General features: G+C 32.6%; 1 protein-coding gene across 1 annotated transcript; it reads left to right on the forward strand.

The window, feature by feature from the left end:
• Positions 1-3,064: 3,064 nt before the first annotated feature.
• Positions 3,065-12,258, forward strand: LOC141559712 (interleukin-18-like). Its single transcript, XM_074297445.1, has 5 exons — positions 3,065-3,185; positions 4,518-4,529; positions 6,396-6,524; positions 9,347-9,483; positions 11,889-12,258. Exons 1-5 carry the CDS (start codon positions 3,065-3,067, stop codon positions 12,126-12,128), a joined length of 639 nt encoding a protein of 212 aa, XP_074153546.1. The 3' UTR covers positions 12,129-12,258.
• Positions 12,259-12,870: the final 612 nt, after the last annotated feature.

The following is a 12,870-nucleotide window of genomic DNA, read 5'->3' on the forward strand; positions in this document are numbered from 1 at the left end:
TCATAAATTGACCATGCATTTGGAAATAAACACCTCATCAAAATATGTAGAGAAATAGAAATGCTGAACATACTGATGAAAATTGATAAAATTATATTCAATCCTTGAAAAACAAATGTTAAAATTATTGAAGTCTAAATAACATAATTCTAAGGAACTTCACCTCAAAAAATGAAACTTATGGGATATAGCTTAAGCAGTTCTTAAAGGAATTTTTTTATTCTCTTCAATAAAAAAGAATAAAACTGAGAATCAATGAAGTAGTTGTATAACAAAAGCAATTCGAAATGTAGTTTAAAACTAAGCAACAAAATAGAAATTATGAAATTTAAAGAAGAGATTAATAAAATTGAATTTAAAACATGGAATTGATTTTTTTAAAAGAAGTAGAAGCTAGTGTTTTTTTAAATAAATAGGTAAGCTGATTTTCAAGAATAGAGAGGAAAACAAAATTGTTTATATCAAAAAATGGAAAAAGAAAATTCACAATTGAAGAAAATATAAAGGAAACTATCAGAAATTGTTTGCTCAGTGATATACTAGGACAATAATTACTTAGAAGAAATGAATGCATATTTATAAAACATAAAATACCCATATTTGCAAAAAGAAAAATATACTATGTAAATAATCTGAAATAAGGAAAAGAAATGGAGCAAGACATTAAGGAGCTCCCAAAGAATAAAACTTAATGTACAGGTGGATTTATGTGTTAATTCTACTAAACACTCAAAGAACAATCAATTCTATTTTTATACAAAGTGTTTGCAATAAAAGGGAAAGAAGATTTCTTTCCAATATCTTTCTATGATACAACCATAATATTGATATCAAAAATAGGAAAAGACAAAGAAAAATCTATTGACCAATGTCACAAATAAAAATTTATGTAAAATTTTAATTAAAATATTTGCAGGATAGCTACAAAGAAATATTATACACTATGACCAGTTTAGATTACTACCAGGAATGTAGGGTTGGTTTGACATAAGGAAAATTTAAATATAATAAATCATATTAATAATACAAATAATATAAATCACATAAGTTTCCCAATCAATGCCGAAAAATCTTTTGACAAAATACTTATCTGTTGAAACTCTAGAAAACATAAAATAACTGTTCCTTCCTTAACATGGTAAATATTATCTATCTAAAAATAAGAATAAATTATTACATATAAAAAACTATAAGGCAATATTATCCCAATACAATTTGCCATAGTCCTAGAAATAATTGATAGTATTTATACAGCACTTTAACATTTGCAAAGTGCTTAATGAATACTGTTTCATTTTATCTTCACAACCCCAAGAGAAAGGTGCTATTAGTATCTTTATTTTACATATGAGGAAAGCAATGGTTACATATTTACATATGAAGCAAGAAATAGCTAAATGACTTATGTAAGGTTATATAACTAATATGAGCTTGAGGAAGGATTTGAATGCTAAACCAGACTAGACTAGAGTCGTCACTACCACTCTATCCACTGTACCATCTGGATATAGAAATAGAAGTATTGGTTTTAACAATAAGACAAGAAAGACAAATTATTCAAATAATAATAGGGAAGGAAGAAAAATATATACATATTTTTGTGGATGATATGATGATTTACTTAGAAAAATCAACTTAAAAATTGAAAAAATATTAATGGAGAATATTTGCAACATATAAATTAAATCCATATAAATTATCAGTATCCCCATATATTTAACAACAAAATCCATTAGGAAGCCTAGACAGAGAAATTTAACTCAAAACAAATACAAAAGACATAAATTATTTAAGAATCTATCTACCAGCAAGGCAATACAGTGGATCAAGTGGTAGACCTCTAAGCAAAAAGTCTTGAATTGGAATCTAGCTTTAAACATTTATTACCTGTATGACTCTGGGGGAATTACCCTCTATTTAACTCAGTTTCCTTATCTTTAAAATGGAAATAATAATACCTACCTCTCAGGTGTGTTGTGATAATTAGATGAGATGACAATGGTAAAAATTGTGAAATTAGGCACAATGTCTGGCACACAGTAAGTGCTATATAAATGTTAGCTATTATTATTGTTGTTAATATCAAGATATATGCAAGAACTAACTATATAAATGCAACTATAAATTACTCTTTACAGAAATAAATATTCCTATTTAACTGAAAAAAATTATCATGAACAGTTTGAACAATTATAACAAAAGTAACAATTCTATCCTAATTAATTTTCTTATTCAGTGTCATATCAATCATACTATCAAAATACTATTTTGTAGAGTTAGGAAAAGATTCCTTTTGAAAAACAAAAGAATTTCAAGGATATTAATGGATAAAAGTAGTGGGAAGGAAGAGAATTTCTTAGGACCAAATCTTTATTATATAAAGCAGTAATCATTTAAATTATTTGACAATGGTTAAAAAAAGAAAAAAAAAAAAAAAAGAAAAGAAATTAAGCCATGGAACACATTAGAAATATAATATGCAAAAGCAAGGATAGTTAGGAGAAAGTACCAATTCTGGAGTCAAGAAGACTCATCTTTCTAAGCTGAAATCAGAGCTTGGACACTTACTAAAAGTGTGACCCTGGGCAAATAACTTTACCCTGTTTGCCTCAGTTTTCTTTTCTGTAGAATGAACTGGAGAAGGAAATGGTAAACTAGTTCAGCATCTTTGCCAAGAAATCCCCGAATGGGGTCACAAAGAGCCTGAAAAAACTTAATATCAATTACACCTAGCCCAAGGACAACCTTCAACTTGGATTATGCTACTACAAACACTCTATCTCTGCCAAAGGAAAAAGATTAAAATTTTAAAAAGAGAAAAGATAAAATGATATAGTTCCTGCCCTCAAGGAGCTTACTATCTAACTGAAGGGAAAGGGAAAATAAAACATTTACAGAAATAACTATGAATTCAAGGTAGAATATGATGGAGGGGAAAGGAGGAAGACTAAACATAGTATTCTCATAAATACAAGAAATGAGAGAATTAGGAGATAGTGCTAATTGTCAAAGGAACTTTATTCATTCTTTAACAATTTGGTATCTGTTTCCATTAGGCGTTAAGATGGCAACTTCAGCAAACCTTCCCGAAGCAGCTTGTACTGCAGAAATGGACTTTGATCCAGATCTTAATTTTATTAATATTGTGGATCTAGATTTTAAAGATGACACACTGTATTTAATGGGTAAGTATCCCTACACATCTATATGAATATAAATATAAATAACAGAACAGACCCACAGTTATAAATAAATAAGTTCGATAAATAAGAATGCTTGTTGTAAGTGTCTTTAACATTTGGGATCTTTGAGCTCATCAAATTGGAAATTGAGAGGTTTATTCAGTCCAACTTCCTCATTTTATAGATTAGGAAACTGAATTTCAGAACAATTATGTGATTTGCCCAGAACATCTAGCAAGTGCCTGAGGCAGAATTTGAATCCAGATCTTTCTAACTCCCACACTTCCTCCATTTTACATTGCCTCCTTTTTAAATATTACTCATTTCACAAGCATGCTGAGAAAAAAGTGACTTATAAACACTCAGAACTATGTAAAGTAAATCATCATCATAAATATCATCATTCTAATTGTCATCATAAAGGCAGTGTGATGTAGTAAACAGAGATCAAACTTTGGAGTCAAGAAGATCTGAGTTCAAATTCTAACTAATATATATATATATATATATATATATATATATATATATATATATATTAGTATTCTAGGAAATAATTTGCAGAAAGGGTCCTGACCTTCACTGGGGAATAGAATTTATTCACCTGAGAGTACTCAATACCAAAGAAATTTTAGGTCCAATGCCTGTTCTTGTCATCTCATGAAGAATATTCTAATTTTATTTTTAATTTATGTTACTATTATTTTACCACTTACCATTGACTTATTTTACCATAATGTTGAAAATATATTCTATTTGAAAAAATCTGGGCCTAGAAGTTAAGTACAATATTTACTGTAACCCAGCAATTGAACCTGGCTCACACCAATTTATAATGAAGTAATAGGTCCACATTATCATATAACCCTTAACTTCCAAAAAGTTTGAGATGGGATGCATCTTGGGAAACTGTTAATGTACCATGAATTCTTTGATTTAAAATTTCCTTAAGTAATTTTCTATTAAATGAAGGCTACCTGTTTATAAAACATTTTGGCAAGTTAAAGGACATTATTTTGATTATCAAAGAGAATCTACTTCCATTTAAGTTTCTATGGATAGGTTTTCATTCCCTATCCTTCCCTTCCTCCATCATGGAAGTATTTCCCATTTAAAAAATCTGGATTACAATTTCACATTTCAATTTCCTTTGTTGAAATTAAGTGGGATCCTTTTAGTTCTCTAGAAAAGATTTCCTAAATAAAACAATATACAACTATAGAAGCTATGAAAAATGGTGGGGAAAGGGGGAAGAGGGAGGATGTAAAAGAAGGAAATGAAAATGTTCTTTTTTTCCCAATAATTTAATGGAATATTTTCTCTTTTTTTCCCCCTCAGTTGAAGAGCAAGGTAAAGAATGATTTAATTGTTTTTCTATTATTCTATCTAAACTTGGGGAGTTGCTAAGTAGCACAGAACCACATGCAAAGATATTGTTTTTACTTGGTGCAGATCTGGTTTGGGAAGTTGCATTCCTTCCCTGAAAAGGGTGTGAACAATATGCATTCAGTGTAACTCCCATTGGGACCACTAATGCAAAAGATAAGAAGTTGGAACAAGTCCACGAATACTAAGTGCCAGGTATTGTGCTAAGCACTACATAAACTAAGACAAAAATAGACAAAAATTGTTTGCTCATATAGACAACTCCCAAAATCATTCTCCCTTTAGTTTGATTTGCCTTTACTCAGAGGTTCCCCTAGAAATCTCAAAATAAAGTTCAGAGAATAATTTGCATCTAATTTTTAAAGATATAGTTAAAGGGTCTTTAATTGCTATATGAACATTGAAAGTAATAACACACCTCAGGCATAGTGTAGCATTTTATTTCACATCAGAAAAAAATTCAAAAAATAAATAAAAAATTCATGGTAGTCCATACTATGGCTTCTTCCTGCTCCAGTGAGACCCACCATCCTTTCAGAGATGTATAGTTCCCCAGATTACTTATATCTTATACTTTTCTTGGAAGAAAAATAAACTTGAAACTGTTAGAGAGACAATTACCCAATATTCCAGTGAGTTCCATCAGTAATAAATATATTCCTCCAGGTTTATGACACTATCCTAAAGCTTGAACTTCCCCCAGTTGTAAAATAAATTTGAAATTTCTAGGAAGGTAGTCTTCCCATTGGACCTACACTGTCCTAATAATTCATGGTAACTGAAAAAAAAATTATTTGTCCTCCCATATCATATCTCAGTCCCTTTGTTCAGATCTTTTAAATTATACAGCTACAGACATAATCTTTATCTTCTGACAAAGCTGATGCTGCCCAGGAATGCTGCCCAAGAATTCCCTCTTCTCTCTCAAGTAGGCCATGGTTTATTAATACATACCATTTAGTAAAGTAGTTTTCCTTTGCTGGGACTACCTTGTTAAAAACATATGCAACTGAGTTGTTCTTTTCCACTGTCTCTCTAGTTTGTATTCAGGAACTGTCACTAGGTCAATATTGCTCTATCAGCTATAATTATTAAGCCAATAAGCTGTCATCTCTAAAGCTGTAAAGTAGGGGTTAAGTAAATGTATCCCTTAGAGGTTTTATCAGAATGCAAGCACCCCCATTGGGACCAAAGTTGGTTCTCAAATCTCTAATATACTTAGTTCTTTCTGGATCTCTCAAAAAAAGGAAAGGATCCAAAAGTCAAATTCTGCAATGATAACTCCTTCAATAGGACAATCACAAAGGGATGGCTATAACCTACAATAGTCTGAAGTAGCCATTTCATCCCTAAGTATTGATCACTCATGAGTTATGAATGAGTCTGTGGGTATATCTTTCATAGGAAGAGGTAATTAAAACTCCAAGAAAAGAATCACCTCTCAGTAAGCTCATCAAGCTCATCAAGAGATTTTCCTGATTAGCTCCTTATATTCTCAATTTAATTCAATTTAACAAGCCTTTAATAAGTACTATTATTGCAAAACACAATAACAGAAATTTTAAATAGCTTCCACTTTCTATGAACTTACAGTTTATAGATAGGAAAAAGCTTCCTTTTTTTGCTTGGTGTTGCTGAGAAAGTCACTCATGTTCCTTTAAGAATGTATTTTTCTCTATGTCATTTATCTATGTCATAGATTTTTCTGTATCAGGATATTACCAGTAATTATTCTGAAGAACTAAAATTAAAAACAGATTTGCTAATAAATATAAAAACATCCCACCTCCAAGTGTGTATTTAATGAAAGTGTGTTTTTATTTAAAATAGTTAAACAAGAATTCAGCAAGCTTGAAAAGCATTGTGCCATCTTACGAAACATCAAGGGCAGAGTTCTTATAATAGTCAAAGGAGAAAAAATGGCTGTATTTGAAGAGATGTCTGATGCAGAAATTAAAGGTATGTTTTGGTTTTGTTGTTGGTTTGTTTTGGGGTTTTTTTGAACCACTATTATAGAAAGCCAAGAATTATAGGACTGAAAAAGACCTAAGAGATGTTTGGGTTTTTTTCTCACTTTTATAAGATAAAAATCTTTCCTTGAAAACTAGGGTCAAGAGAGTCAAAAAGAGCAAATGGTTGCTCAAGGTCAAAGAACATGTTAAAGGGGACTTAAAACCTAAATATCCTGACTCTTGAATAAATGATGTCTCCATCACTGCTCCCCTTTCCTTTCTGTTCCGTGTTGTCATTTACCTTTCCAGGTCTATCTAGCTTCATACCTAAATAAAAGGGAGAAGAGTAAATCCAGCTCAACACTATTAATAACAAACTACAAAGGGTATCTATTTCTTTGGTTGTTGATGTGGGTTTTGATTATTGGGCGCATTGCAATTCATTTGAGAATCCAGAGCTGGCACACATAAATAAATATTTATTGTAGGGAATAAGCAGTATAATCTTATCCAAAACATGTTATTAGTATGTATTTCCATTGGCTAAATAGAACTCTTTGCAGTAGTTAAATCAATTAAGTCAAAATATATTAAAATTGAAAGCAATCTTAATATTTGTTTAATCTAATTTCTAGTTTTCTACTTAATACAGGAAGTCTTTCTACAAATATTCCTTAGTAACAGTCACCCAGTTTCTACTTTAACCTCTACTCCCTCCCAAAACAACTTATTACATCCAAACAGCTATAATATTAGTAAGCTCTATCTACCTCATGCTGCATCAAAATTTGATTTCCTAGAACAGTGTTCTAATTTCTCCTTTTGAGAACCAAGCAGTATAGGCCAAATTTTTTCTCCGCATGACTAGCCTTTTGGATACTTAAAAATCACTGCCATGCCCTGTCCTTTTTTCTCCTCTCCTGGTTAAATTAACTCTGCTCTTTCAAATATTTTCAACAATCCTGATCTCCAGACTCCTAATCATCAGGTGATACTCCTCTAGAAGAATTCTAGCTTATTAAAGCTAGTAGCCTGGATTTAACTCAAATAAAATGAAGTTGGTTGTTACCATATCTACCTTATCTATAAACAATAATTCTACTAAAGGATGGCCTAGATTGCATTGACTTCTTTGATAATCTCCATATTAAATCTCCAATCAACTGAAACCTTTAGTCTGTTTTTACATGAATTTCAAGTTTTTTCTCTCCCATCCTATATTTGTGCCATTGCATTTTTAAACCAAAATAAGGTACTTTACATTTAGCCTTGTTGATTTTGTTCTATTATTCCAGCCTATTGAAACTTTTTTATATCTAATTTCTTTCTTCCAAGATAATGGCTATTCCTTCAAACTTGGATCCATCTTTGCACATGGTTATCATGCCTTTATTAGAGTTATTGATTCATTGTATTTAACACACAAAGGCCAAAAATAGGGCACTCTACTAAACCTGTGTCTTTAGTTGAACCCAGTCTGATTTATTAACCAACCAGAGTACAATTATTTAACCAATTACAAAGCTAATTAGCTTTGTGGCTAATGGTGGCTAGTGGTGGCACACACCATTCAGCCCAGCTTAATCTTATCCACAAAAATATAGAGACTTGTCAAATGATGTGCTGACATAAAAATATAGATTGATAGATAGATGATAGATAGATGTGTATGTATACATGTATGTACACATTTTGTATTATAATCTAACAAAAAGAAGCAACATGGGACAGTAGAAAGAGGGTCAGGCTTGGAGAAAGGAAGACCTTAGATTAATATCCCAACCCTGCCAAATAGAGACTGGATGACCTAGGAAAGTCATTTAATTCCTCAATGGTCTAGGCAACTCTCTTAGACTAACCATTACAGAGAAGGTGCCAACTTGCATTGATGTCAACAAGGTGACTCACCCCTCAGCCAGGAATTCTCTATCACAATGAACTCATCAGGCCAGTTCTTCTGTTAAACTCAGATAAATATATAAAATTTAGAATGTCTTCCAAATGGATCCTTAACTCCTAGACAGCACATATAAATACACACACACACACACACACACACACACACACACACACACACACACATATCAGCATATCAATTGACAAGTCTATATTTTTGTGGATAAGATTAAGGTGGGCTAGATGGTGGTACAGCTAGTTAGCTTTGTTAAGCTAAATCATTGTACTCTAAAAGTGTGGATTAATAGATCAGGAAGGATTCAATTAAAGATACAAGTCTAGTAAAGTGTCCTATTTTAGCTTTTTTATCTTATATATTAATGAATCATTAACTTTGATAAAGTCATATTAGCTATAAAGATGGCTCAAAGCTTGGAGGGATTGCCATTATTTTGGATGACAGAATTAAGATATAAAAAAGTTGGAATGGGGCAGCTAGGTGGCACAGTGAATAGAGGATGGGCCCTGAAGTCAGTAGGACCTGAATTCAAATGTGACCCCAGACACTTAACACTTCCTAGCTGTATGACCCTGGGCAAGTCACTTAACCCCAATTGCCTCAGGGGAAAAAAAGAACAATAGGACAAAATCAACCGGGATAAAAGTAAAATAGACGACACTGGGCTGAAAAAAGCTTTCTAATCCATGACAGGATTTTGTTGAGGGTAGATGCTAAACTTTCTAGACTTTTGTTTCTAAGATGTGCCTTTAACCCAAATCTCAAAATCAGCTTCTTGATTTCAACAAACCACACAAAAATCAGTATTGCAATAGTACTTTCTGGAATGATCCCTTAAAATTTATTCTTAAAAGTTAAAAAGCTGCAAAAGATTCTTCAGAATAGAACCCTAATTTATAAATGTTTATCCTCAGCCAATGCACCTCGGACTCAATTTATAATACAATATTATAAAGAGACTACACCCAAAGGGTTAGCTGTAGCATTATCTGTGAAGACTGAGAAAAAAATTTATACGCTATCCTGCAAGAACAAAAAGCTTCATTTTAAGGTAAGAATAAGTCAATTTGTTCTTAGCTTTATTTCTAGGGAAACCTTAGGAATAAATAATTTGTTGCAAAATCCAAATCCAGTCCCCAGAAGAGAAAGAATAAAAGGCAGAGATCTATAAGGGCAGAGGATCATCCATACCTGCCTAAATCAATGAGTAGTATGGAATCATAACACAGGTTTAGGCTCAGCACCTGTTGCAAAATCCACACCATCCAGATAATTTGCCATAAATCATGGAATAGGGAGCTGGCAAGTACCCGAGAGGTCATCTAATCTGGCACCCCAACTCTGCAGTTTATTTTGCAAAACAAGAAAATTTTTCCAAGATAGACAACAGAATTTTAACTCGGGTCTTCCAACTGTACATCTAGAGTTTTTGTCATTTCACCACTGCCAGGACAACCAGCAACACAATCCTAGGTCAACTCACAAAGTCCCCAGTGAGATGTTTTTTTTCTGGGATTCCTCAAACATTTACTTTATATTAATAGTAGATAGTACCCTCATCCCTAAAGGGAACATGTCTTCCTTGCTCAGAAGATTCATAAGAATTTTCAAGAATGAATTTCTATGCAATCAATTCTTCATTATTCACACTTCCACTGTTATACTCTAAATATCAACCTACAAGAATCTATTAAGCACCAACTATTTACTAGACATAATGCTAATCACGGGAGATAAGAAGACAAAAGGGAAATAATGTTGCCTTATATTTACACATCATATATGTATGTATACATGTGTATACATATATACACATAAACAGTATAAATATATTAAAAATAGATACAAAGTGTAGAGTTAGGAGTTACTTGCAACTGATGGGATAAGCAAAGAAGGTGACATTTGAGCTGAACTATAAAAGAAACTAGAAATTCCTAGAAACAATTTGAAGAAGATGGGGGGGGGGTGTACTATGCATGGGATACCTCCCAAATCCAAAACAAAAACATAATGCTCTCAATTAAAGACAGATAACAGAGCAAGTTTGCCCAAGGGAGGGAGAAAATCACATAAAGTATCTCAGAGTTAAACGGAAAAAAATGTTTGTTGTTACTGGGTTTTTTCCCAATGGCTGATGGTTTCTTCCAATTCTAACATTCTATATGGCAAATAAAGCTTTGTAGGACTCTTTCTCCCCACTCAACATTTTAATCCAAACCAAATCAAACTAAAATGAACAGCAAAGTCAAGATCAAAGGGGAAAAGACAAGCAATCACTGACTTCTGTGTAGATATTTTATCACCTTTGGTCCTCCAAAAAGGCCTAGGAAATAAGAAATGAAAAAAAAAAAATGCAAGAGATTTAATGATTTTCCTAGTCACGTAGATATAAAATGGGAGACTAGACCTGTTCTTCTGGTTGTTGTTATGGAGTCATTTCAGTTATATGCCACTCTCCGTGACCCGGATTAGGGTTTGCTTGGCAGAGATACTGGAATGGCTTGCCATTTCTTTCTCCAGAAGAAGCCTTTGTACTGATAGGGAAATCTATATATTGATTGTATATATGCCCAGTACTACAAAGGAAGGAAAATTATTTCAACAAGTCAGGCAAAAAGTCAATCTTTTTTACCTTTATACCAGGTAAAACCTTCAACTTAAGGACCGAGCCAGGTTGGCTATTTGCAATTTCTGCCTTCCTTATTAGACATTCACCAACTATCTTTTTAATGATTGACTTTTCTTAGAATTGAAAATTTTAGTTGGGGGGCAGAAAGAAGGGAGGAATTACTATTAAGTAGAGAGAGATAATGGAGTTGAGGAGCATGTACACACATGGGCAAGCACAGGCATCAAGGAATGCATACTAATGTATGCTCCACACAAGAAAGAAATAATCTTAAAAATGAGTGATTTATCCAGATGAATTGCTGCCTCCAGGATAAAGACATATTAATTTGTTAAACATTAAGAAATATAGAATTTCCCAGAGTGTTTAGGAATTATATAAACCCTCACCTCACCTGGTCAATTAAGGTGCATGGGATACATGCCCAGAGGCAACTAAATAGTGAGCAGCTGAGACATAAAAACTGTGCCTGGGGTGGGGACTAGGGAGCAGGAACTACTTGGATTATCCTCTAGCTCCTGCTGATGGAGGAACATAATCTGTAGGGACTACTGATCTACTGGAGTCCTGTTTGCCTGGTAGTCTCATGTAGATGGAAGACAAGGGACAGGGAATGTCTCAGAAGTGTAATAAGAAGTATGAATACACAGTGATTATACTATTAGAGAATGGAATTACATGATGTCAATGAGCTAAATCACATATATTCTAGCAGAAGTCTCTGGCCCAGCATAACTATGCAAGAACTTTTTTTACTCAGGTTTTCTATGGCTCTTCATAATCACATCTAGAATGTTTTCTTTTTTCTTTTTTTTCTTCCTCTGTAGGAAGGTGCTGCCCCAGATAAAATTGATGGCAAAGAACAGGATATCTTATTCTACCAAGAGAAAATTTCGGGCCATGATAAGAAGATGCAATTTAAATCTGTTTTGTACCCAGAATACTACCTAGCATGTAAGCAGGAAAAGAAGGGTATTTTTAAACTGGTTTTAAAGAAAGGGTCCCAGGATACAGAAGGATCTACAAAATTCATTGTCATGTATGACTGTGGGAAAACAGACTTATGAGTCTGTTTGGAATGATGGTTTTAATCCTCGAAAATATCTTAAGAATAATAGCACTTCACTGGGGTCTTCACTGCAAAAAAAGATAAGTAACTATATAATCATGGTTATTTAATCAACACTTATGTGGAAGTGGGACATAGAAAAAAATATATTTAGGTTTCTAAGTTCAAGAATTAGATTTAATTTATAATAATAGTATTAAGAATGAATTTGTGAATAATATATAATATTATTATAAAATATAAATATAAAAATAGAATTATTGCTCATAAACCCAATGTATTCAATAATACAAGTTTGAATTACAGTTCAGTCAGAAAATTAAACTAAGTGTATTCTTTGAGAGGGCAATGTTCAACATGGAGAGATGTAGTGAGTCACTAAGGTTGGCTGAAGCAGATTCTTTGCTACACAGTGCCTAAGAGTTTACTAATCAGAGCTTCTATCAACAACAATGATATTTAGGATATTTTAATCTATTCATGAATATTCATGGCCAAAGAATGCATTGTCTTCTGGCTAACCTTAAAATAAACTTCTCCATAATTAGTTGGGCTAGTCTTCAGATATAAGATGCACATTGTCTCCAGGACTATTTAAAGTCTTTCTAGTCTGATAGAATCTACCAGAATTTATGCCATGCCAACTGCCTTTAAAAATACATTATGAGGTACGCTACATTGAGATATCAAAGCAGAGCTTAGAGAAACAGAAAAATATATGAAAATAGAGATTATTGGGG

The sequence above is a fragment of the Sminthopsis crassicaudata genome, chromosome 3 (assembly GCF_048593235.1).
Source record: "Sminthopsis crassicaudata isolate SCR6 chromosome 3, ASM4859323v1, whole genome shotgun sequence".
Lineage (NCBI taxonomy): Eukaryota > Metazoa > Chordata > Mammalia > Dasyuromorphia > Dasyuridae > Sminthopsis > Sminthopsis crassicaudata.

Coding starts and splice junctions, on each gene's coding strand:
- LOC141559712 (XM_074297445.1), top strand. CDS start 3,065: ATGGCAACTTCAGCAAACCTTCCCGAAGCAGCTTGTACTGCAGAAATG. Junction 6,525..9,346: donor GTCTGATGCAGAAATTAAAG/GTATGTTTTGGT, acceptor GTTTATCCTCAG/CCAATGCACCTCGGACTCAA. Junction 9,484..11,888: donor ACAAAAAGCTTCATTTTAAG/GTAAGAATAAGT, acceptor CTTCCTCTGTAG/GAAGGTGCTGCCCCAGATAA.